The 26,502-nt window shown below is 46.7% G+C and overlaps 1 protein-coding gene across 1 annotated transcript in view; it reads left to right on the top strand.

Moving 5' to 3' along the window:
- FAP3 (Chalcone-flavanone isomerase family protein) overlaps positions 1 to 26,502 on the top strand; it is a 106,432-nt gene that overhangs the window by 22,613 nt on the left and 57,317 nt on the right. The window contains exon 2 of the mRNA XM_086493057.1: positions 19,726 to 19,878. Within this exon, the coding sequence (XP_086349183.1) occupies positions 19,731 to 19,878 (148 nt within the window). The 5' untranslated portion in view covers positions 19,726 to 19,730. The remainder of the gene's footprint in view (positions 1 to 19,725; positions 19,879 to 26,502) is intronic.

Below are 26,502 nucleotides of genomic sequence, written 5' to 3'. Positions count from 1 at the left end.
GATCTGAAGTCAGCTTCTTTTTCAAGTGTTTGAAGGCTAAAATTTCCTTGGTTGTCCCCTTGAAAGTAACTCCTTTCCCTTGCAGTGCATGGAGTGGAGAAGCAATCTCAGCAAAATTTCGGATGAACCTCCTGTAGTAGGAACATAAGCCTAGAAAGCTTCAAATGTCATGTACGGACTTCAAGTTTGGCCATGACCTAATTGCTTCCACTTTAGCAGGATCCATGCGTACCCCATCCTTTGAAACAAAGTGCCCAAGGAAGTGAATCTCTTCCAAAAAGAATTCAGTCTTCTTTGCATTAATGAGTAGCCTGTTCTTACGTAACTTATTGAAAACTGCGGTCAAGTGGTCCCTATGCTCCTCTTCAGACTTTAAATAGACAATCATGTCATCAAAGAAGGTACCACGAAGTTTCTATGTGGTCCAAAAATTCTGTCCATCATTCTATTAAATGTGGCAGGAGCATTTGTGAGACCAAATGGCATGACAAGAAACTCATAGAGACCAAATGTTGTCCTGAATGCAGTCTTATGGACATCTTCTGGCCTAATGCGTATCTGATGGTACACACTCTTTTTTTCTCCGAGAAAAAGATCCTTCTATTAGTTAATGAACTGCCCATAGGGCTACAACCACCTCTGCAAGAGAGGGCTACAACAATCATCATGGGGAGACTCTCCCAATGAAAAAATAGCATATGTACAATGAGGCTAAATCAAGAGATGGGAGGAGGGAAGAGCCACACAAGTGGACGGTAGTGCCATCTGAGCACACCCTGGACCATGGTGAAGAAAGGCCCAGGACGCCAGAGTCGAAGGAAAGCCTCTCTACGCTCCCGCATGCGGTCAGAGCTGCCCTGGAGTCTCACAAACTGTTCTCTGAGAGTATGGATCAGCTCTAGCCAAAGATCCCGAACAGTTTCTGCTGGTGGTACAGGGCGAGCCTTGAAGATACAGAAGCAGCGGGCTTTCAGATGAACTAGAGTGTCAGGCCGCTAATGAGCTCCCAACACTCCTCTCTCACACTGCACCACTCCTCTGGAGTAAGCTCTGTAGAAGCAGGCTGGAGTGTAGGTCGACCCCCCTGCATCGCTATCATCCTGTTGGTGGAGGATAGCTCAAATTGAAGCGTGAGAGTAGACCAAGCAGCTGCTCCCCATGTGTACTGCCGAGCTGTGGAAAGAGCTCGCATCAGTCGAAGAACACGAAGCCACACCTGCTGTGCCAAAGGACAGTCCCAAAGACAGTGACGCTGACTCTCCACAAGATGGTCACAAGTTGCACATGCGGCCGAGAGACCACAATGTACAAGCCAGTTCCCAACTGCTGTAGCTCGGTGTGCAACCAGCCATTGGAACAAAGTGACTCGCCTCGGCTGTTTGGAGTCCCACAACCTCTCCCAAAAAGCTGCCAAGAACTTAGCTGTGAGACACTCCTCCTACCAATGAGGTGCTGCACAGCAGGACGAGCCTCTCTCTGCGCTGCCAGTATGTGACGTCCCAATCGAATAGTGTACTGAAAGAAAGGGACACCTGGATGGTCTGCTGAGGAGAATGGGTCCTTGCAAAGCCACTCTCCAGGATCCCACTGTACTCGTGCCAGTGGACAGCTCTCCCAAACCCACATTCTCCAGTGGCCAGTCTCAAGAGCTAATGAGTCGGGATCTATGACACAAGTCCTCCCACGAATGCTCACCACTCGGATCATTTGAAAACAACACTTCGCCACCTGTGGAGCCTCTACTACAACTCTATGTAGACATCCCTCACCTTGTAGCTCGAAAAACAAGGAGGGTATAGTCTCTGAGCAAGCCCAAACTGAGATGAGAACCTCCAGTCGCGTGAAGGCTCCCATCCATCTGGGCGCTGCTGACTCGAGAGGCGTGAGCCACTCGGCTGGTACTACCTCCTCTGAGATGTCCTGACACATGCTCTGCACCCCTCTCATGCCGTGTAGCTGAATGGTCTGAAGCTCCTTTGACAAGCCTGAAAACTACAACCAATCACCTAAAGAGCGTGCTGGACCCTCTTCCATGGGACCCCAGGAAACATGAGGCCGACTACCAACCAAGTGACCTCTCTGTGTGCTAACCATGGGGTTCCAAACAAGGGGCTGTCTCAGGCGTGCCTCCTTGCAAGTAGGCTGACGCTGCTCCAGGCCTCTCCGTAGTTGCTCCCAAGATTGGAGGAGACTCATAGCGAAGCGGTCCTCCAGTCTCCTGCTCAAGAAAATCTGCACATCTCTGTGAAAATCCATCTAGTCGAGGGTCGCCAGGGGCCTCCAGCCTGAGGCACCCTAGCAGTAAGCCGTTGGAGCAAGAACTCCTTCCAGGGCTCCTCATTTGGAAGAAGTCCTCTGACGATAAACTTCCCAAGAAGGGCTCTGCTTCGTTGTGTTGGGTCTATGATCCCCAACCCTCCCTGAGAACAAGGAAGAGTGATGACCTGCCTGAGGCTGCCATGCCACTTTGGCCCGAGCTATCTGAGTGTCCCGCCCCGACCAAAGGAAGTTCCTGATCAGCCTCTCTACCTGACTGATACAAGAACTCGAGAAGATCCAACAAGAAGTGATGTACCACATAGTAGCCAACAACACCTGGTTGGCCACTACAACTCTGCCTGCCAGAGAAAGTCGTGCGGAGCTCCAATGTAACAACTTCCTCCTGATAGACAGGAGGAGGGGAGCAATCTGCTGCTCGGGAGACAAGTCCAAACCAACCTGACAGCCCAAGTACCGAACTGCAGTCCCTGGGGGAATCCACCTGAAACCCTCACCTGGCATCCAGTCGGTCACAGGAGCACTACCAACCGAGAAAGCCACTGTCTTTCTCCAGTTGATTAGTGCGCCAGATGCACAACAGAAGGTCTCAAGAGCCTATTTACACCTGTGAAGGTTGGCCTCCTGGCCATTCAAGTACAAGGCTGAGTCGTCTGACTGCAAACTCAACGTCCAATAGCTCATCTCCCCGAATAGGGAGCGCTAAGCCACGTAAACCAAGTTGCTGTGAAACCAAAAACCTGCTCATCGCCTCAACATAGAACAGAAAGAGGAAGGGGGCAAGAGGGTAGCCCTGTCTGACCGAACATGTAAGCATGAAACGATCACCTCTACCTGTGTGCCCATTTGTACAAAGATGACACCTCTTTGATCCAAGCATCTAAGAAGCCCATCCTGCGTAGAGTGCCCTCCAAAAAGTCCCAGGCTACTCTGTCGTAGGCCTTCTCAAAATCGAGAAGAAGAATCACCGGATCCTCACCACGGAGCCGCCCGAGGGCAGAAGCGTCCCAAAAAGTAAAGATGTTGTCAAGGATACTACGCTCCTTGACAAAACCTTTCTGAGTCCCATGTATAATGCTCCCTAGAAGTGGCTGAATCCTCAAATTCAGAGCCTTGGCAAGAATTTTGTAGGCTGAGTTGAGGATAGTGATGGGGCGCCACTGGCGAATCTCATCCAAGGAGCCACCCTCCTTGGGAACGAGGTAAATCAGGCCCTCACTCATGTTGTCAGGCATCTCTCCTGCGTGGAGGATGTACTGAAAAGCTCTGCAGAGCTCTTGGTCAAGCAAGTCCCAGTACTCCAAGAAAAAGCTGGGAGTCAAGCTAGCCTCACCTGGATAGCTACCATGGGGGAGTGCCGTGTGTAGCTCCTCTAGCTGAAGAGGCAGCTCAAGGCTCTGGCGCATCTCCTCAGTCACAAAACAAGGCATCTGTGCCCACACCTGCTCTCTGCATGCATCCTGATGCTCTGACTGAGGCTCTGCAGACAGTAAATCACGGTAGAAGTCAGTAGCAACTGCACACATGTCCTCTGGCTCTGAAGTAACTGACCGTCGGGCCTCCTCAACTGACTGACCTTGGCATGCGTATGCCGAGGTCCCACTGCCTCAAAGAAAGCACCCGTCACTTTGTCACCCACCTTGGTCCACGGGGATGCCTATCGATGGAAAGCAAACTCATGGCGCCTCTCCTCTGTGCTGACGAGCTTCTGGTGAGCCTGTTGTAACTGCTCCTCCAACCAAGGATTGTTTGGATGCTGCTCCTGCATCCTCTGCAAAGAAGCAACGGCCCGTCGCAGACGCTGCTCCTCCTCTGTCGTTGCAGCTAGGCGAGCCGAAGACCTGAAGAAATTGTCGACTAAGCTGAGCAAGTCCCGAGGCCACTCTGTCAGCAGGAGAATCCTGCATGTCTAAGCTCCCTGTCCAAAGAGCCTCCACTTGCTCTCTAAGCGCTGAGTCTAGCAAGACCCTCTCTGGGATGCGAAGCATCGTGCTCCCCCTCCTCTGCCTATCAGCCACTGTAAGGATCACTAGAGCATGGTCCGAAAAGGAAGTCCTTGCCAGAATGCCAACTGTCCCACCCAAGTCACAAAAGTGGTCACTAGTGTAGAAGCGATCTATCCGAGATAGATTCACTCCTCCCACTCTGCGGTCCGAACGAGAAAAGGCCAGCAGGTTGTCTGGGGGCCTCACAAAGCTAGAATGTTGCCACACATCTGAAACCCACAGTGATACAAAACCTCTCCCAGGCTGCCAACTCAACTCCCGGTACACTAGTATGGCTACCACCCATCCTGTCAGAGGGGTCCTGCAACATGTTGAAGTTCCCCCTATGCAACATTGCTCTGCCTGCGGCAGAGAAGACTGAACAATCTGAGACCAAAACTTTGCACGTGCACTCGCCACATTTGGCACATAGATGTTCAGGAAGCCCACGAGGCAACCTTGATCCTGCATAGTGATCCACTGAGCCATGCCTGGCACAATAATCCCTCTGCCCACAATGGCCTGCTGCAAAGAATCCGCAATAGTCATACATACCCCGCCCTGGATACCTCCAAGTCCAAATGCAGTTGACCAAAAAGTCTCATATCGTCCACACAAAAGTTGACCACAACGTCTAATGCGGCTCTCACACAGATGATGCTCCTGTAGCATAAGAAGGTCAATCTCTCCTCCCACAAGGCATCGCTGAAGCTCCTGATGCAGTTGGCCCCTCTGACGCTGAAACTAGGGCCCACCTAATTCCTGTACGTTCCATGAGACGATCCTCATAGGGAACGAGAGAGAACTGCTATTGCAGCAGTAGCTAACCGTGCTATCTTCGAGGCAGGCTTAGATGGGGAGTAATCCGCATCCAAGCGTCCTCGAGATAGGCGTGACTGCAAAGAGTGTCTAGCCCAAGCCCAAGTAGACCGAGACGTGCGCAAAGCAACCTCCTCTGTCCAAGAGTCCTTATGTATGTGTACATAACATGACAGGCTGTGCGTGTCAGCAAAGAAGTGAACCACAATGTGTCTACATCCTGCTGCGTCTTGAGGTGTCACTAAAAACTTGGCCAGCGGCCAGAGGGTCTGAAGCAAGTCTGTAACCCCTAGGTCTCCCATGTGATGAGAGAACTCTAGGGCCTGTGTCTGTAGCCACTGCATCACTAAGTCTAATAGTCCACTCAGACTGGTCCCTGCTGCATAGGGGACAAGAGAAGCCAACCGCTGAGTTCAAGGCCTCTATCCCCCTAGCTACAAGGAACATTACATGAACTCTGAAGCAGGCTGCCTCAAGGTCTTGTGAGGGGTCGCCGAGAAACCGTGTAAAGTCGTAGGCAAAGAAATCCCAACGGCGACGAATGTCGAAGCTCGTCAGACCACGAGGAACTGTTGCAAAGGGAGACGTCTGCACCAGAAGAGGGGGTCGCAAGAAAGGATGTCCCTCTTTCGCCAAGCGACTCGTGGCAAAGGCGCTGCCAAGAGACCTCCTAGCACCCGAGGAAGGCCTTGCCCCCTGGGAGGGTTGAGGGACTGGAGCGGGAGGGGATGAGGGAGCAGGGGGGGGAGAGGGAGATCGGCAAAGGCAGGGGGGGGAGGTGGAGAGGTAGAGGGACGGGGGGGGGGGGGGGGGGGGGGGGGGGGGGGGGGGGGAACTCGGGGAGAGGAGGGGTTGTCGAAGGTGAGGCTGAGGTGGAGGCTGGAGCAGGGACCTCGTCATGCTGTAGAGGGTCAAAACAGTTCCCCGTGGGAACCCAGTGCTGTTGGGCAGGAGCCTGGGGACCACTCTGAGTGCTAGGCTGGCGCGGTGGCCCCTGCCGACATCAACCATGAACCTGCTGCCAACCCTCCTCTGCTTGAGCCCCAGCCTTGGAAGGTGGCTCTGCCTGCGTACTCTGTGACTTTGCCTGCTGCTACTGCTGGCCAGCCTTTGAGGGCTAGGGATGGGCCTGTGGAGTAGGTTGGGGCCTCCTCCATGAACATGCCTTCGCAAGATGGCCCATTTGCCGACAAATGAAACACTGATTCGGGAGGCCCGAATACTCCACGCTTTGTCTAAACCAACCACCACTCACCTGAGGAAGAAGGATGACCTTCGGGAGAGTGTGGGTGTCCTGAACGAGAACATGTACTGTGGGGATGCCAGCCGCCTTGGCAGCTACCGAGGCTGCCGTGCATGGTGTCTCCAGGACAGTCCCAATCGCTGAGCCTATCCTTGAAAGGAGCGGAAGGTACTCGAGAATCTTGCCCACCTCTGCGAGAAGGCGGGCCTGAAGGAGATTGCGCACTTCCCCTCTGCTTGGTCTGGTGCCGAGAATCTTGCAAATAGCAGAGGTGGCCTGGAGGCGCACCACCTTTGCCTCTAAACTCGCTTGCTCTGTCGGTGAAAGAGCAAGTCTGATGGTGGGTTCTACGGGGTTGGGCGAGGGGGCTGCAGTGGAGTCCCTCTGAGGCGGAGCAGAATCCTCCATCTGTGTCTATTGCTGCGAAGATGAGCGAGAGGGAGTCGAGGGCGTCGATGAGGGCGAGGTGAGACGAAACGGCGAACCGATGCCGCTGTGGAGCGACTCCGAAAGAGAACACGCGGGGGGGTATAAGGATGGGGGGTTTAAGTATGCGTGGGCAGCGTTGGCAAAGCGGGCAGCTCAGGCTTGAAGGGCAGCGTAGAGCGGCGTGCAACAGGCAGCTGCTAGCAGCACAAGACAGCGCGCAGGGGCGGGGGGCAAGCAAGGCGAGCGCGAGGGGAGGTAGAAGGGTAGCGAGGGCGAGCGCGAGACGAAGCAGCAACAACGAGTTTTTATTTCTTTGATTCATTCCTTTATGGTACCCACTCTTTAGGTCTATCCTTGTAAACAATGACGCTCCCTCAAGGACATCAAGAATGTCATCTATCCTCGGTATGGGGAACCTGTTCTTGATGGTATTTTTATTCAAGGCGCGATAGTCAATGCACATGCGCCATGAACCATCCTTCTTTTGCACTAAGAGTACAGGCGAACAAAAAGGGGATGAACTGGGCTGAATCAGCCCCTTCTGTAAAAGCACGTTGACCTGACTCATAATCTTTCTGTTGGGTTGCACTAACCCTATATGGTGGTCTATTCGGTGGACTAGAACCTGTCACAAGATCTATGGTATGATCCTCAAGTCTCTCAGGAGGTAACTCCCTTGGCAAGGAGTCCGAAAAACAATCACTGAAACCACTCAAAAAAGTTGACCTGTCTTTATCTAAAGGTAGACAAATTAGATACAACTTTAGGTACTTCTTTTGCAAAGATCAAGTACGCAAAAAGATGATTCTTTATTACAGATGAAATAGCAGAAGTAGAAACAACTGGAACAGACTCGCCTTTAAGCTTTACATCAAGGACATGAGTCTTTCCTTTATGTACAAGGGTAATCTTTTTGTTGTAAGTATCCACCATAGCATGCAATCTGTGACACCATGGGATACCTAATAACACGTCACAGTCTCAAGTGGCATAATATGAAACTCTTCCGCATCCACATAACTCTGAATGTGCAGACGAAGCTTCCCCAAAATGGGAGTAACAGGCTTTGAATGACCTAGGCATGCCAAACCTGCTTCACGTGTCATACCCATCTCCTTTGCACGAATGCCCAACTTTGATGCCAATTCTGGTGATATAAAATTTGCACGGGCTCCTGGATCAAAGGAAACCAGCACTGTCTGGTCTCTAACTTTGCCCCAAGTTCTGTACAGTTCCGTCGCATCTATGTTTGGTTGGTCTCCAACCAAATCTGGAACAAGTCCTGGACTCGGCTTTGGCTTCTTCCCTTTATGGTCTGACTTGTCATTCTTATCCTGTGACTTCTTGTGTGGGCATTCATTTGCAAAATGTCCTTCTTGTTCACAAATGTAGCATTTCTTGGCCTCTTTAAGAACTTTCCTTTCTTCAAAAGTTTTGCCAAAAAATGCCTTTTTGGTCCTTGTCCTCGTCCTAAAGAAGATTTAGATTGCTTCTTAGACGTATTAGCTTCTTCAGTGGAGGGCTTCTTTGTGGGAGGCACAGAAGGCTTTGCTGCAACATTGCCCTTGGTTGAAAACTGTTTGCCCTGGGACCCTTTCTTGTGGCTATTAAATCCATCGGAATCTCCCTTTGACAGATTGCTGGCCACTCTTGCATTCTCAATCAACTGGAACATATTCATGACATTAATCTTTGTGCAGTAGTCCCTGATTTTCTTGGGCAATCCACAACAGTATTTCTCAATCTGGTCTGACAATGACACAAATCTGTAAGAGGTGACTAGCAACAGTGCGGCCCAAAACTGTTTATTGTACTCTTTCAGATTTGCACACTGTTTAGCATTCAACTCGTGCCATTTTGTCATCACATCCACGTCAAAAGTGTTTGTCAGCCATGTAGGCGCAAAAAGCTATTTGAATTGGACCCACGTTGTTGGGGCTTGACCCTGGTTCAACAATGCAGTCCATCATTGAAGCGCATTCGCTTTCAAGAAAGTGGCAGCCTTGTGTATCTTTGAAGATTCTGTGAAGTTTCCTCTAGCATAAGCTGCATCGAAGTGCTATATGAAGGTCAAAGCCTTCAATTGATCCTCAATTCCTCTGAAAGTGTCCAAAGGAGCCACGTTGTCATAAACAGGTGCGTGCATAAGTGGTGCTCCACGATTGCCCATTCCAACACTCGCATCACTTGTTTTACTTGTCATATCTGCATTTTGGGCGTATGACTGCGAAAAACTAGCCATACCAAATTGTGTTCCAAGCATTCTAAATTGACCATAGGCACCCTAAAAAGCTAGTTGGACACCCGTGTTCGCGTACATAGGGTTTACCCATGCCTGGTTGCATTGTCCCGTACACATTCCCTGGTATATAACCTATGGAAGGTCCAACCATAGCTTGAAACACTGAACCACCTCCAAAATAACCGGGATAAGTAATAGATAATGGAAGGGTCTGACGCATAGCCTGTTCGTTACTCCCTTGACCATTCACAAACGGTTCTTGTCCAGCTAAAGCAAGTTGCTTTGGATCATTGGAGTTTGGACACCGCTGGTTGCTCAACCACATGGGCTTTCCCTCGAGCATCACGAGTCCTCTGCGCATTGGAAATCTCCTTTTCTTGCAACGGCTCAATCATGCCCTGTGTACGAGGTTGAAAACCCTGTGTCGGAGCTTGAAATTCCTGTGTAGGAGCCTGTAAGAACTCCTGCATCCTTGGGTTGCTAGCCAACTGCTGAAACATGTCCATGCAGCAATGCAGATGAGCTTTAAACAACTTGTCCTCTTCTTGAAGTGTTGAAGGAACTTTCTCTGTGCCATGTGAGGAAGATCCCTCTTCAGGTACTTGGTCTCTCTTCTCTGCCATAACGACAAGCTCTGTGTTGCTTTCACCCACAACAATCCAAGCTGCACTTTTTGAAGAAAAAGTGACTATCCCATCGATGCAACCATATAACCGGCCTGTACAACGTAGAGGGCCGTACTATTTCAATTACCTGTTAACTTTACACAGAGCACTGAGAAGAAAAGAGAATGCAGTTGCGTCCAACGACTAGAATGTCACTGCACACACGAGACTGACAGCCTGTAGGCCCCAAAAGTTAGCGCCCCTTTCGTATTTCTTTATTCAATTATAAGTTAGACTATCCCTACACTGTGGCCAAACTCTCACAAAGCTGTCCAAACCTGGCAAGGGCTGAAAACACAGGTTTCTGACCTGATTTCCGCAGCACAACGGCCTGTAGGTCAAAAATACGTGTCTAGGACGGATTCCCTCGCAATTTAGGAGCTTTTTGGTGAGCTGTCACAAAAATTCAGCGTGCTGTAATTCTCTGTTTTTCTGCTGTCGGGTGCCCAACACCCTATACACGCATCCCAAGGCTCTCACGGAGCTCCCTTGGTGTTCCCTTGAAGTTTAGGTGCGAAACCCTAAACTTGCAGAAAAACACAGCAGGCTGTAATTCTCTGTTTCGGAAAGTTTCTAGCGGAGGAAACACGCCTACGCATGTCCCGAGGGCTCCCGTAGGCAATGGGACAGTTCCCTTGTGAATTGGACGAGTTTTCACGCGAGGAAACTCTCCAAAGTTGCAATCTTTCGCGATGGAACTGTGCGTACCTGTGGGGGATTAGGAGTTAGCTAATCCGGTTCCTGTTCAGAAGGCTCTTGCCTTGGCAAACGTGCATAAACCCCCAGAACTGTACATATTCATTTGAGTAGCCCAACTAGTGGGGCATTACCATATGTGCCAAAGGGGGGAGAGAGATGCACGAGAGAAAATCATCGCGCTACATGAGACAAAGGAGAAGGTAAGCTTTCCATTAAAGCTGTCAACCTGCACCTACTACTCACACACACACACTGTAGGTCACTTGAAGCAAAAATCAGCCTCCTCTCTCAAATTGGGCACCCCCTCTTCATGTTGGAAGTGACAAATCTGCCTGGAGCCACCATGTGTCCACTTTGCCCCTTTTGAGTTAATTCTCTAGTTCCCACTGACTTATAAAGTTGTACGTGACTTTCCCAGTGGCCCAAAAATTATTTGGCGCACACAAGCTTCCATACTCATCAGAATTCAGTGCTGACTGGCTCGACCAGTTCCAGACTGACCGACCTAGACTCCCGATGTGAGAAACCAGTTCGGCCGCAGCCGTTTCACACTGGCCATGCAATGCGCCATGCAATGTCCACTTGCACCTTCTCAAGGGTTCCCCAGAAAACAAGTCAAAATAAAATAAATAAAAATATGTAGTACATATTTAAAGAAGGCAATAGGAAAAATACACCTCTTGGTGACACTTACACTCACCCCCTTGCCCCTACCCACCCTCCCATCCCCTCTCGCCCCTACTCACCCCACCTAGACCCTACCCACCCTCCCTTCCCCTCTCGTCCCTAGTCACCCCACCTAGACCCTACCCACCCCCCCTCGCCCATACCCACCCTCCCATCCCCCCTCGCCCCTACCCACCCCAACTAGACCCTACCCACTCCCTCTCGCCCCTACTCACTTGCCCTAGACCCTACCCTCATCCATAGTTACCAGGAACGGGAAACCGGAACGGGAACGGGGAACGGGAACGTGGAACAAAATGCCATTCCCTGTTACGGGTACTCACGTTTGAAACACGGAACGGGGATTTGGAACGGGAACTTGGAATGGGAACGGGGAACGGAGACCTGAAAACGGCCATTCCCTGTTACTATGCCCTCATCCCCTCGCCCCTACCCACCCCCTCTCGCCCCTACTCACCGCCCCCTAGACCATACCCACCTCCTCGTCCCTCTCTTACCCCCCCCTAGACCATACCCACCCCCTCGTCCTTCTCTACCCCACGTCCCCCCTACCCACCCCCTAGACCCTCTCTAACCCCTCCTCCCTCCCCCTCTCACCCCTAGCCATCGTCCTAGCAACCGCTCGTCCTTACCACCTTCTCTCATCCCTCCCGTGCAATTTTCTAAGGACAAAAGATTGAACCTCCATGCCACTTGGCAGTCTCTTCGAAGAAAAATGGCTAAATGTGGAGGGCCTCCTTCAAGTTCTGCTCTCTGTCAACCTATATTATTGTGGCAGGTTGCTTGCTTCTTCCTCATATTCTGAAAATCCTTACATTTCATCATTTCTTCTCCACGGAGCTCGAGTTGGGTTGATTGCTTTTTCTTGCTAGTTTCAGTGGTCTCTCCTAGTTTCAATGTTTTCTCTAGTTTCAGTGTTCTCTCTCACCGGGACGGTGAATGGTCTTATGGCAGGCGACCTGTAGTAGCAGGGCTACAGTGTCACTCGCATAGGACAAGCGGTTAAATTGCAATTGGGCTGAAGTTCACATTGGATGGACTCTCGCTTGGGCGGTGACACGTGGCAAGTGATATGGATGGTGATCCAGTGGACATCGTGGCCAAATCACCATCATTTCTTCTCCACGGAGCTCGAGTTGGGTTGATTGCTTTTTCTTGCTAGTTTCAGTGGTCTCTCCTAGTTTCAATGTTTTCTCTAGTTTCAGTGTTCTCTCTCACCGGGACGGTGAATGGTCTTATGGCAGGCAACCTGTAGTAGCAGGGCTACAGTGTCACTCGCATAGGACAAGCGGTTAAATTGCAATTGGGCTGAAGTTCACATTGGATGGACTCTCGCTTGGGCGGTGACACGTGGCAAGTGATATGGATGGTGATCTAGTGGACATCGTGGCCAAATCACCACCACCTTAGTTTGGAGATAGGCTTAGTTGGATTGGGATATCTGTTGGGATATCTGCCAGCCGTTGGTGGCCCTTTAGGAGATACATAAGTGTGGTTGGTTCTGGTCGGACGCGATCACCATTATCTACTTTTTGTGATCAGTCGTCTAGAGTCTATTATCTGAGTTATACACAACACGTCTGCACCATCCCTACACAGTTGAGCCTCGAGACCCCATTGTACCTATGAGTTCTTGGCTGGAGCTGAATGTGCTACCATTGCCAGAGTCTGTACTGGTTACTTTGAGTTAGTCGAGTCCCATATGTTCAGGTTCTACTGTTGAGTCGTTGTGTTTGTTTGCTTTGTCATCCATTGTTTCTGTGTTTTCATTTTGCTGGAGTGAGATGTCATGCACATTGCACTGAGGAGCACCCACTATAGAGAGCACAACACATTATCTCCGCTACACAAGTGGGCGTCCAAAGTTTGTATTCTTGACAATGGCAAGGCTGGTGACATTCTCCTGGACTTCTTCGCAATTGACTTCAACTTATAACTGCCATCATCGAGATGCTATTATGAAGATGCAAATACGAATACCATGTATCCAAAAACTGAAAGAAATGTCTGAAGTAAAGAGATAGCTAGATCAAGATAAAGATGCAATAGGAATTCTTGAAACCATGTATCCAAAAGCTAAAAGAAATGTTTGAATTAAAGAGACAACAAGATCAAGATGAGAAGTCAAAACCATGTATCCGTAATATATTTGCAAAAAAACAAAACTGCAAATGATCCTCTTGAATGTTGCACCACAACATCTCTTTCCTTCTACTCGTCATTGCAATTGCATAAACATGCACATCTAGTCCACAAAGTAACGTTGCGATTGCATAAACATGCACAACTAGTCCACAAAATGTAGGAATGGGTGCAAGAGCTGCCTCATTGGACTTCAACTCCAAATCTGGCTTCTTGAGGAAATTCCTCTGAGTCTGCTCCTCTTCCCTCACTTATAACATATCACCTCCTCCTTGAATCTCTCACCAGTACCAGATGCATCATCCTGCTGTGCCTTCTTTGAATGTGGACCTTCATAACTGGTTCTCTTGGTCCAAGACCGTGGGAACAAGCTCCTCTCATGTCAAATCCCTAGTCCTCCCAAAAGTAATCAAGATTAAATAGAAAGCACTGTACTCGGGACATTTCCAGTGCCTGTCACGTACAATTGAGGGAGATAAAAGACCACATCCTTGCATTAAGCTGATCCCAAGGGCGTTGAATCTCTGCAAGCTTCGTGGAAAAAAGAGACTTGTGTGTAGGAGCCTTTGGTCACTCAATCTCGTCGTGCACCATCAAGGTAAGGTCATAGGTCTCCAATACTGCCTCCATAAGCACCTTCCACTCTTGGTAGCTATTGGCATCTAGCTTTTGATCTTGTGGAAACACCGAAACCTTTCCCTCAAGTAACTACTGCAATTCCTTGCTATGCGTAGACTTTCACAAAGGCTCCAAAGCCTTATCCATAGTATCCACGTAGACTTCGTCTTCTGTGTACCTTCATGAGTACTCTCTGCAACATCATTCTTCTTCAGTGCCATTGTCAAGACACGTCAAGGGCACAAAGCAATTCTCCGTAGACAATTATCAAAGCTGCAAGCAACCTCCCATCGTAGGTACACGCGTTGAAATCAATCCAAAATCAGCCCCCTCTTCCGCACAAAAGTCTCCAACCGCCTGGCTGAACAACTGCAAAGGTATCTGGCATGGACCGTTGCACATAGCACCTTCAAAACCCCAAAAATCAGCCCATATTTCGCTCAACTTCACGCTGAAAATCAGCAATATTCGCTCAAAATCAGGCTGAAGATAGCAGGTACACAGGGGTTCTTCGCGACAAAAACGTTGCGGAGACACCTCTTGAAGAAAAACACAAGAGGAGAGAGAAGAATGCTAGAGAAATAAGATGGACAGAGAGAGACTATGGACAAGTGTTGCGGGGCAAACTCTGCTATCACGAGTGAGTACAAGGTTTTGCATTGCTACAATATCAAAATGGGGTCGCCCCCTCCTCCGTGTAAAGGGGAGCACATAAAATGCCTGACCCAGTCCCATAAAACCCTCATGAGAGACCCCTAAAGCTCCCTGCTAGGCTTCTGAGGACCCCAACTGATTCTCTTGTTTGTTGCAATGTGCCTTGATGAGAGACTACATGGGTGGAAGGAGGTGGTTGAGGGTTGGAACTGACATGTATTAGATTGATTTTTAGGAAGGTGAAGTCAGATTGACTCTGGCCTTGACCGGACGTAGAAGCACATTGCTTTGGGCAATCCTTACTGTAATGCTCGTTTGTATCTGGGAAGTGTCAGCATGGTGGAGGTTCTTCAAGAAGAGGACACTTGCTTTGATAATGCCCATACCCACGACGTCTGTAGCATAAGATAGGGCATTTGGGACTTGGGTAGCCGAGTAGGCGGACAGAGTGATCGTTGTGTTTACTCAAGGATGGCCGGAAGAAACTGTGAGGATTGGGACAAAGCTATGCAACGGGATAGACCTTGGCTTACTTACATTGCACAGTAAAGAGAAATAATCCTCCGGCTTTAGGGAATAGATGACTTTCACAAAACAAGAGGGTTTATACGGAGACTAGATAGACATTTCAAGTGAGAGGTAAAAAGAAGTGCACCTAAAACTCTAGAGGAAGCAATTAAATTTGCACAAATTTATGAAGATAATACTCGCTTGATAGCTTCTATTTCCACTCAGACCGAGCCCAAGTCCACAGATACGGGGCACCACAACCTTTTCTAAAGGAAATTCCCATTTAATAAGGAGGGTAAACCATTGTTAAAAAAGAGGGTGGTAAAAGGACCCAGGTTGAACCAAGAGGACTTTGCAAAGGCTAAAAAAGAAACTTGTGCTTCACTTGTTTGTCACTTGACCACTCTCAATGGAATTGTGCAAAGAACAAAAGAAAAAAGGACGATGAAACAGATAAAGGTCGTGGAAAAATAAAAAAGACAGGCAAATCCATGTGGTCCAAACACTTCCGATAAGTGGTAATGAAAAGTATAAATTTATAGAAGTGTTGCACGAGGACAGATTGCATCATTGTTGTTTATCAACCAACATGTGGAAATCAAGTTTTGGTCCACTTGTACTCGTGAAAATGCATGGGTTTGTAAATGGGAAAAGGGTTAGAGTCATGATAGATGACTTCGACACACATAACTTTGTGAACTACGATGTTGTTAAGAAATTAAAACTTTCTCAACAACCAAGTGCTCATCAATATGTCATCTCCATGGTGCATGGTGAAGACAAGAAGATATGGGATACACTAGTATACACTTTGAAAAGTTGAGATGCAAGCATATAAAGAAATGCTTGTCTTCCAAATTATGTGTCACGTGCACATAATTTGGACAAGCTATCTCAGGTCTAGGGTTCAGGTCAGCTTAGGAAGTGTTTTGGCACCTTTGTGAGCCTGTGCGCAGGCCGTGCATGTCCATGCACTTAGATTAGTTGCATATCCTCTGGTTGCACACAACATGATCATCAACAGGACATTCAATACCCACCATGAGCATTTTACAGTGCATAGAATCCTTTTTGCCAAAATACACATTTTTCACTTATTATGTAATAAATGAATTTTGTGGAAAGTGAGTAGGGCAAATTGCTAAGGCTCTATAAAAGAAACCTAGAGCTAGCACTTTTTGGCAGAAGAGACAGAAGAAGTTCCAGCAACTTACATTGCACCTTCTCAGCAAGACCGGTAGGAGACTTAGCGTTTTCAACCACAAGACACTTGGCGTTTTTGGACATCCCAGATGAGCCAACGTTTTTAGATCCCAGCAATTGGGCGTTTGCAGATTGCAGATCAGGCCTAGCGTTTTTGCATCTTGTAGATTGCCTAGCGTTTTCAGTCACTAGCACTCCGATCCAGCCATACAGGTAGCGTTTTCAGTTTTCAGCCCTTAGCCCTTGCAGCTTGACCCCTTAGCTTCACAGATCTCACCTATCTGCAGCACATCCTCGCCATACCGTTGAGTTAGCCAGTGTTTTCAGATTCAGCCCGTTGTTCGCAGATTTCAGCATGTGCGTTTTCAGCGCATTGTCGTCGCCATCGCCCTCTTGCCGACACAGTATCAATATTCAGCAGAGAGTCAGCAGTTAGCAGATTTCAGCTTTTCAGCCCTAGCATTTCCAGATTTCAGCCCGTCCTTGTTGTCGTCATCATTGTTGTCGACATCGTCGGCAAGTCCATTGCATCTAGACCATTGTACCAGATTTGTGCAGTCAATAGCATAGACCTCTCTCGCCATAGAGAAAGGGGCCCTTGGAAGAGGGTTTGAGAACCGTCTGGTGTCGTATTCTTCTCTCTCTCTCTCTCAGTACCTTCATTCACAGTAGTATTCACTTTGTTTGTGATCATTGCACTCTCTCACTAAAGGAACAAAAGACTCTCCCTTCCGTAAGTAAAAAGGAACCCTTGAGCACAGTTCGGAGCACTCATCTTGAGCAAAGTCAACATTCACTTCTGTTGCACCTTACATTAGTATCAGAGCTTTGGCAGTGTTCTGTATCACTCAAGAAAAGAACCATAATAAGTTTTTTGCTTGTTGCGGTTGCACGTAACCCAAGTTCACTTGGGCGTGTCGTGGTTAGGTTTATTCCAACCAAATCTGATGTTAAAACTCTTGACTAGATTATTTGTAGAAAATCTCTCTTGACTATATGGTTTATCAGCAGATATTGTGTCAGATAGAGACGGGATGTTTAATAGCCATTTTTGGAGAGTGGTGTTTAAGAGGTTGGACACTAAAGAAAGCATGAGTATAGCTGAACATCCTCAAACGGATGATCAAACAGAAAAGGGTCAATCAAATCCTAGAAGATATGCTATGAGCATATGTAAGTAAACGTCAAACTTATTTGGAAGAGTACTTACCTATAGTAGATCTTGCATATAATAATGCCAAGCAATCTTTTACTACATATAATCCATTTATGTGTATGGGTTTCAACCTAGTACTCCTTTTGCAGCTAAAAGTTTTTAAGAAGATATGAATGAAATACTTGTTAAAAACAGTATTAAAAAGGCTCAAGATAGAGCATTTACATATATTGGTTTGCATAGAAGCTCTCTTACCTTTGAGGAAGGGAAGCAAGTCTATTTGGAAGTGCTTGAAAAGTTTGAAACCATGAAAACGGGACCATATCGATCCAAAATTATCACCAAGTATTGTGGACCTTTCACAATACTAAAGAGAATTGGAGATATGACTTACAAATTCCAATTACCAGAGACAAATTGCATACCAGTATTCCACGTTAGCAGACTCAAAAAGAAGTTGGGTCAATATGATAATCTTATTCAAGATGATTAGATAGTGGAACTCGTAAATACTCAATCTCTTCCACGTGAGTCGGAGAAATTATTAAAGATTAGAGAAAAAAGAACTAGAAATAGGATCTATAAAGAGTTTAAGTGGAAAGATTCCACTGAAGAGAGCTCAACATGGGAGCGAGTAAGAGGGAAAAGGTTTCCTAACTTTAGGATTGTTCCTTCCAATGAAATTTTTGAGGACAAAAATTCTTCTAAAGGGGGAAGGAATGTGAAGTATCCTATGGTTTAGGGCATGTGCACATTACACGTGGCTAGGGATCGTGGACCGTTGGAACCGCCTCTAAGTGCTGATAAGGGCCAAGAAGGTCAAGCGTCGAATGGATGATGTGTCCATAGTTATAGGGAATGGCCCTTTTCAGGTCACCGTTCCTCGTCCCCAATCTAGCTATCCGTTCCGGATCCCCGTTCCGTGTTTCAGACGTGAGTGTCTAAAACAGGGAATGGCATTTTATACCGGTTGCCGTTCCCTGTTCCGATTTCCCGTTTCAGGTAACTATGGTTGTGTCTACCCATGCAAACTGGTGGTGGCCTTTACGTGTCATGAGAATGGGAGCTGTGTGTGTGAGAGAGAGAGAGAGAGAGAGAGAGAGAGAGAGAGAGAGAGAGAGAGAGAGAGAGAGAGAGAGAGAGAGAGAGAGTTGTGGCAACTGTGGCACGCCGTAGCTTTGCAACACTAGCCATAACCTCACAATACAAGCCATAATCTCGCAATACCATGGAATGCGGCATATACACTTATAAGGTTATGCCATTTGGCATAACCAACGCAACAAGACAATTGAAAGATACATTGGCATAATTGAATTTATATACATCAAGGAAATGGACTAGAAACAGACACAACAATAGACTTAGTATGAGCCCAAGAACTCTCAATGTATCAACTACAGACTGGCTAGTAGCACACATAGCTCCATACCAAGTGCTTATAAGGTACAATGGGGTGTCGAGGCTTAATAGGATAGGGAGAGTGCTGTGACAATGACTTGATTCTAGACCAAAGACTCGCATTGCTAGACCGCACAAGATTGAGTACATATACAAAGAATACATACCATCCATAACTACAAAGAAATACCTTTGAGAGACAACTACACATATTTGGAGTGGGGTGAGAAGTGACAAATTGGCCACGGTGTCCACTCAGCTACCACTACTTCATGTTCCTGCTAGCACCTCTAGCCCACTAGACTACTAACGACTAGGTAGTAGGTCCACCAGCCAAGTGACCACCCAAGTGTGAACTGAGACCAACTATAACTACTAACTGCCTGTCCGGTGCATGTGACACTATAGCCCAGCTATATAGATGCACGCATGTTCTTAGTTTTCAACCTTATACGCCGGGTAGCAGAGGAGTGTCATCAAGTTATCCTCAGGCCGTGGGCTCAGACCACTATATTCTTCACACGAGCACGAGGTAGAGCTACATGGCGTTATTCTCTGCCACTGCGCTTCATTCTATATGACTTCTATCTGCCACCTTGAGCTGGGAGCACTTGTACGTATTTCTCTTCTCTTGTAGGGTTCCCTGAGGACATGCACTTAAACATCCTTTGGGGCCATCAGTACTGAATAATGCAACCCTGTTCTTTTGCAAAGAGAAAAAGAAAAGGGCTGTGCATGCAAGAAAAAACCCACATCTCTCTCTCTCTCTCTCTCCAATTGCACCCCGTGGTTTGGAAATCTCTCCCTTCTCTCTCTCTCTCTCTCTCTCTCTCTCTCTCTCTCTCTCCACACACACACACACACACACACACACACACACACACACACACAAGTACACACAAGCTTCTTGTTTGTGTGAAAAAAGTCTCTTATGTGTGATGTCAGATCTTAGCTTAAAAAGATGTCTCTAAACTTGGATTCTGTGTCGGAAATAGCAACAATGAACACCATTAAAGTTTGCTCTACCTTGGGCTCTGCAACATCTACATCGAGAATGCTACATCATCCTGCACATGGAAATTTGTGTCTGCCGCCTCATTTGTCTGCCCGCCAAAGGACATTTCAGCCGTTTGTCATCACTTGCTCAGGTAACACCCCCATTTGATTTTGATGTGTACCAATAGCACATACTTGGTATTTTACGCGGATATCTTTTGGCTTGTTCTGAAGCTGATTGCAAGCCGTAATTTCACAAATCAAGCCTGTAATTTTATTTGCAAGGGTGAATGCCTTGTTTTTCTCTTATATGTACTGAGAAAGTGGATCAGATTTGTTGTGTTCTGTGTCACATGAGACTAACAAAATAGAGATGGCGGCTGCACCATAGAGTGTGGGATTTATCTTGACATAACTATGAAAAATTGGCCTTGGAGTTTCGGGAAATTAGCATAAGAGCGGTATAGGCCTTCTTGAGATTTTTAGCTACTTGTTTGGTCCAATCTACACGGGCTTACCATGGCTTGGATACCGTCTTTCCACTATTCTCTAGATGCCTCCTCACTCAAATTGCATTGCTCAAAGGAGAAATGGATTTTACATGGCATTGATGAAACTCGATGTGAGGTAGATTTGGATATCGTTTATAGAGAGGGAGGGATGAAGGTGAGCTTTTATAGGGACCATTTTGTATGCCTTGATGAGTATCACTTCCTTTCTTTTTTTTTTCCAAGAAAAAGATCATTCCATTAGTTAAGAAAACTGCCCAATGGGCTACAACCTACCCTTGCTAGAGAGGGCTACATCAAAATGTGGGGAGACTCTTCCAGTGAAAAGGTAAGATATGTACAATGACGGCTAAATCAAGATATGGGAAGAGGAAACAACCACAATGGTGGGCGTAACTGGCATCTAGGCCCCCCATGAACCATGGCGAAGAAGGGCCCTCGTTGCCAAAGTCGCAGGAAGGACTCGCGGTGCTCCTGCGTGCAATCGGAGCTGCCCTGAAGTCTCTTAAATTGTCCCCTTAGTGTATGGATGAGCTCCAGCCAGATGTCACATAGGACAAAAGTGCAGCCTATACATGGGTAGCGAGCCCGGAGACATACTAGCCGTACAAGTATGCTGTAGACCAATGTGGAGCAGCAGAGTGGTGTAAATCTAACACCCCCTCTCAGCACCATGCTGAACAAACCGCATGAAGCGAAAGATGTGAGGCAAATGCTGAAGATGTCTTCCAGTGAAGGACAATACTCTGGCAAACTCCGGGAGTGTAGCAACAGTTTGGGGTGTCCCGACCACTAGGAAATGTCCATGGAAAGTGCCGTCACGAGCAGTGTAGTAAAATGTTGTACTCCGTTGATACAGGGTGAAGATACTGCATGAAGGTCCCGAACTGTGTGTAAAAAACAACTTCTTGTCGTAAAAGAAGTGCCAATAGACCTGCAAGTGTCCTGCATAATAGGATCTATAGACTATGGTGTCTGTAGTTGTCACAAAAAAAATATGGAAGCGTAAACTGACGTTTAATTGCACTTCAAATACTTAAGAGAATTAGAGGGAGAGAGAAAACTTGACACTCCATTGGGGACCAGAAGATGGGCTGGTCCCCCCCCATAAAGAGAATATCTTTATTACTAAGGGAGAATCTTTACAAGCACAGGAACGGGGCATACGCCCGTCCTCTATTCTTTCTTCTGTTCTGTTCTGACTACTGACTGAGAAAGTGTTTCCACTTTCTTTCTGCTTAGGGGATTTCCCCTCTTCTGCGAGACTAGTTGGAAGCTCTCGAAAAGAGAGTCTATCTTCCAAAACAGCTCATCGGAAGCTCTCACAGAGGAGAGTCCATCTTCCGTTATGTGTTGCCTTCATGCTCATTCATTTATGCATCGAACACAAAAGAGAAACAAGCAAAATGCACACGCACATGCTTGCTGTAATTTTCTGCACATAACCTGAAATTCTTACCTGTGCACACCCCTACGCCGAAACAGAGGTCTTCTTCGCGATGGAATCACGCCAAACTTGATGTAGACTTAGGATAACGAGAGAGAAGAGAATTTCTATGGCTGATCTGCTGAAAACAGCCCTAATCGAGGTGATTAGGGGCTGTAAACAGAGAATTACAGCAGCCGCACTCTGCTAAGAGAACGTCTACGGCAGCTTTTCGCGATGAAACTTCACCAGAAGGTGTCTATGACTGTGAGATCCCTTGTTCTTGACAATGGGAGCACAAGGCTACCACATATGTCGCAAGGGGCTGCTCTCAAGCTTCAATGGAGGGCTCCACCGCGTAGAGCACGCTCACATTTGGGGGGGGTAGGTGCACTGCCAGCCCTGAAAATGGGGGAGGGGGGGCTCCTAAATAGCCATCAGGGAGAGGGGGCGCTAGGAAGAGAGAGAGGGTGAGAGTGAGAGTGTGAGAGAGTTAGTTTGCATTGGTAAGTGTGCCATTTGGCACACTTACTTTAAAAACTTAAAAACCATTCAACTTTTGACTTTAAAAACTTTTAGCTCATTAATTAAAAATGTGCAACTAACTAACAATGCTACCAATGATTCTTTTATGAGAACACCAAAGGTCTGCCGGCGCAATGCCGCACTGGCACTGCACCGCCTTTACCTGTTCACACTTGTCCGACCGCCTGCCCGGGCACGGACAATTAAATTTAATTTAACGAAACTTATCCTAAGGCTTTATTAGCTTTATTAGCCTTAGGGTCACTGTTCTAAGGACCCCATCTCATTCATGTGCTTGTACTGACACGCGTATTTTTCCTGAGCATAAAATCTGAGGCTACTGCTTACCCCTTTCTGAAGACCCGATTTCCCAATCACTAGGGCTTCAGGGTAATTTCTGCTAAGGTCCCTCTGAGGTGTTGTGGCCCGCATTTAGGCTCACCTGAGGCCTTAGAACTTCTAGGTCTATTCTGGTGTACACACAACTAATTAGATGATTCTGTTCTCGTAAGTAAATTAATTATTTACAAAGTCTGACTTAGTTACATCACTCTTGGTTCTAAACAATTGACCTCAAGTGTAGAGCGTCAACATAATTGTGCAAGATGTCAGGGTAGTCCTTAAGATCGGACTCAGTCATCCACTTTGCATCTAAAGGAGTGTAATTCTTGAACTTGACTAAATACTTTCGATGTAGACTCCCCGACTTGAGTTGTCTCTCCGAGTGGTGTATTATCTGTTCAGGTTGAAGGATTTCCTCAGTCTCTTCGACTTCTGGAGGATCTTCTTGTACGGGCGCCACTGGAGGAGGTCCAACATATGGTCGGAGGAGACTGACATGAAAAGCATTGTGGATGCGCCAATTAGAAGGCAAATCCAATCTGAAAGTCACATCATTGACTTTATCTATAATTTTGAAAGGGCCGTAAAATCTATGGGAAAGTTTGACAACTTTCCCTTTGCCGACACGCTTTTTCAATCTAGCTTTCTCAAACCGAAGCAGGACATATTGTCCTTTTTCAAGATTGAGATTCCTTCTGTGCTTGTCTGCTTTTCTCTTCTGTTGCTTGTTGATGGGCAATATCAATATTGCGCACAAATTCATCTGCGGCGAAGATGTTTTCTTTGGTCACCATAATAGGAAGTAAGAGTGGCTTCCCATAAATAATTTCGAAAGGGGCTTTACCAGTTGAGGAATGTATGGTATTATTATACGCAAACTCAACTATTGGTAAGTACTGTTCCCATTCGGATTGTCGTTCTGAAACATAGCACTTGAGGAGATCTAAAACAGTGGCATTAGCGATTTCGCTTTGACCATCTGTTTGAGGATGATAAGCTGATGAAAAATCAAGCTTAGTTCCCAAGTTTTCGAACAATGCCTGCCAAAATAGACTAGTCATGCGGGGATCTCTGTGGCTCACAATAGTCTTTGGCAATCCATGGTGTTTAAAAATCTGAGCTAGAAATATTCTAGCCATGTGATCAGCTTTGATCGTCTTCTTTACTGGAAGAAAATGGGCTTGCTTACTGAATCTGTCTACTATAGTCCAGATTGCATCATTTCCATTCTTGGATCGAGGAAGATCCGTAATAAAATCCATGGCAATACTTTCCCATGGCATGTTAGGCACAGGGAGCGGCTGAAGCTTGCCATAAACTTTATGTCTGTCATATTTTACCTTTTGGCAGACTAAACACTCACGTACATGTTTTTCAATGTCCGCACAGAGTGTTGGCCAAAAGAAATACCTTTCGAGGGCACTAGTGGTGGAAGCAATTCCCCGATGCCCGGCATAAGGAGAATTATGTGCTTCATCCATCACCTTTTGTCGTAAGGGCTGAGCTATGCATATTGCTTGTTGACGATAGAGTGTATTATCCCTGATAGAATAAGGTGGCTTTGAGTGACCAGCTTGAAGATCTGCCCAAATTGTGGCGAAGTCTGGATCTTGAGGATACATCTCGCTGAGAGATTCTAGTTCCTCATGATAAATTGTTGTTAGTGCATTGATCTTTGGACGCCTGGAGAGAGCATCTGCAACTGCATTCTTTGTTCCAGAAGTGTGTAAAATCTGAAAATGAAACATTGAAAGAAAGTTGGCCCATCTCATCTGCTTTTCTGATAACTTTCTCTGTGTGAGAAAGTAGCGAAGACTTAAATGATCTGTATTGATAATAAAATCAGCTCCTAATAGATAGTGTTTCCAAATGGAAAGAGCATGAATTACTGCCATTAGCTCTTTTTCGTATATGGAGGCATGCAACTCTGCATCTTTAAGGCGCCGACTTTCATAGGCTATCGCGTGACCCTCTTGGTTCAAAACTGCTCCTACACAATCTCCAGATGCATCGCAGTATACCTCGAAAGGTTTGCGAAGATCAAGGACGGTGAGAACAGGTCCGTGACTGAGTAGATACTTAAGCTTTTCGAAAGCTTGTTTTTGTCCAGACCCCCAATGGAATGGAATCCGCTTCTTTGTCAGGTCATGGAGGGGACCTGCTATCGCGGCAAAAGCTCGAATGAAACGCCGATAATAAGAACAGAGGCCAAGGAAACTTCGTACATCATGTAGTGTAGTTGGCGTAGGCCATTCTACAACTGCTTGAATCTTATCAAGGTCCATTCTCACCTGGTTGTGAGATACTATATGGCCCAAATAGTGGATTTCTTTTAGAAAGAACTCACTCTTCTTAGCATTCACAAATAATTTTTGTTTGCGTAATTCTTCAAACACTAAGGCGAGATGCTTATAGTGTTCGTCTTCCGTCTCTGAGAAGATTAAGACGTCATCAAAGAAAACGCCTGTAAAGCTTCTGTATGAGTGGAAGATTCTATCCATCATTCTGTTGAATGTAGCTGGTGCATTAGTGAGCCCAAAAGGCATCACTAGAAATTCATACAACCCGAAGGTTGTTCTAAATGAAGTCTTATGCACATCCTGAGGAGCTATGCGGATTTGATGATAACCGCTCTTCAAGTCTATACGACTAAAGACACTGGCTCCTTGTAACTTATCAAGAATTTCGTCAATCCGAGGGATTGGAAATCGATTCTTGATTGTGATCTTGTTTAGAGATCTATAGTCTATGCACATGTGGAATGTGCCATCCTTTTTCTGTACTAGCAAGACAGGTGAACAATATGGAGAAGTACTAGGCCTTATTAAGCCCTTCTCCAAAAGTTCGTTAACTTGCTTGAGAATTTCCTCTTGCTGCATTAGACTAACTCGATAAGGGGGCTGATTTGGAGGAGAACTTCCTGGGATCAAATCAATTGTATGATCCTCAGGTCGCGCAGGTGGGAGTTCATTTGGAAGTTCATCTGCAAAAAAATCTTTATATCTTTCTATTAACTTAAGTCTTTTTTGCTCTAAAGAGGAAGAAAGTTGTGAAATAGACACATCTCTCTCTCTTGCAAAAATCAAGTACGCTGAAACACACTTTTTCATTTCTTTCTTGATGGCAATGTGATTGGCGATAGGAATACGCCAATCACCTGCATCTGCAAGTACAAGATACTCCTTTCCTTTATGAGCAAAAGATAAGGTTTTCTGAACATAGTCAGGAATGGGATGCATCTTGTAGTGCCAAGGCATTCCCAAGATAACATCGCATCCTTCAAGTGAAGCTAGTAAGAAAGACTCTTGATCCTTGTAGTCGTCGACCTTTAGATTCAACTTCCCTATGATTGGAGTAGAGTTTGAGTTCTGCCCTTTGAAAGCAGATTGCGCTTGAATAGAGACTCCAAAATGATTGGGCTGCAAGTTCAGGTCGTCAGCTAGCTTGGTAGAGATGAAGTTGTCTGTACTACTAGGGTCAAACAAAATAAGAGCCCGCTGGTTGTTGATACTACCCCATTCTTTGAGAAGAGCTCTTTCTTTTCCATCCTTGGTTGTATTTCCCTGTACATCTGGGACTGCATTGGAAGAGAGTGGTTGTGGAGGTTTGGTTGGACAGTCACCCTTCATATGACCAACTTGTCCGCACTTGAAGCATCTTCCTTCACTAATGTAGGTTCGCAACTCAGCAGGAGAGAGATATCTCCCTTTCTTGGGCTGATTTGGCTTTGCTTCTGCTTAGGAGGCGGTTCTTTTCTTCTTTTGAGAAGAAGTACAAGAGGTAGGCTGCTCATGGAGAGCCTTCTGCTTGGCATGGTAAGTTCTTTGCTCCATCTTCTTGGGAGTACCCTTGTCATGTATTCCATCAGCTATGTGGGCTGATTCCATAAGTATCTGCAAGTTACCTCGAGGGTAAAGCTTCATAGCCTTTTGCAAGGCTTCATGCAAACCTGATTCAAACTTGCGCATCTTCTC

The sequence above is a fragment of the Adiantum capillus-veneris genome, chromosome 21 (genome assembly GCF_014529385.1).
Source record: "Adiantum capillus-veneris isolate H3 chromosome 21, ASM1452938v2, whole genome shotgun sequence".
In the NCBI taxonomy this organism is placed as follows: domain Eukaryota; kingdom Viridiplantae; phylum Streptophyta; class Polypodiopsida; order Polypodiales; family Pteridaceae; genus Adiantum; species Adiantum capillus-veneris.
Note: the sequence above shows the minus strand (reverse complement) of the source record. Positions and strands in the feature narration are given on the sequence as shown.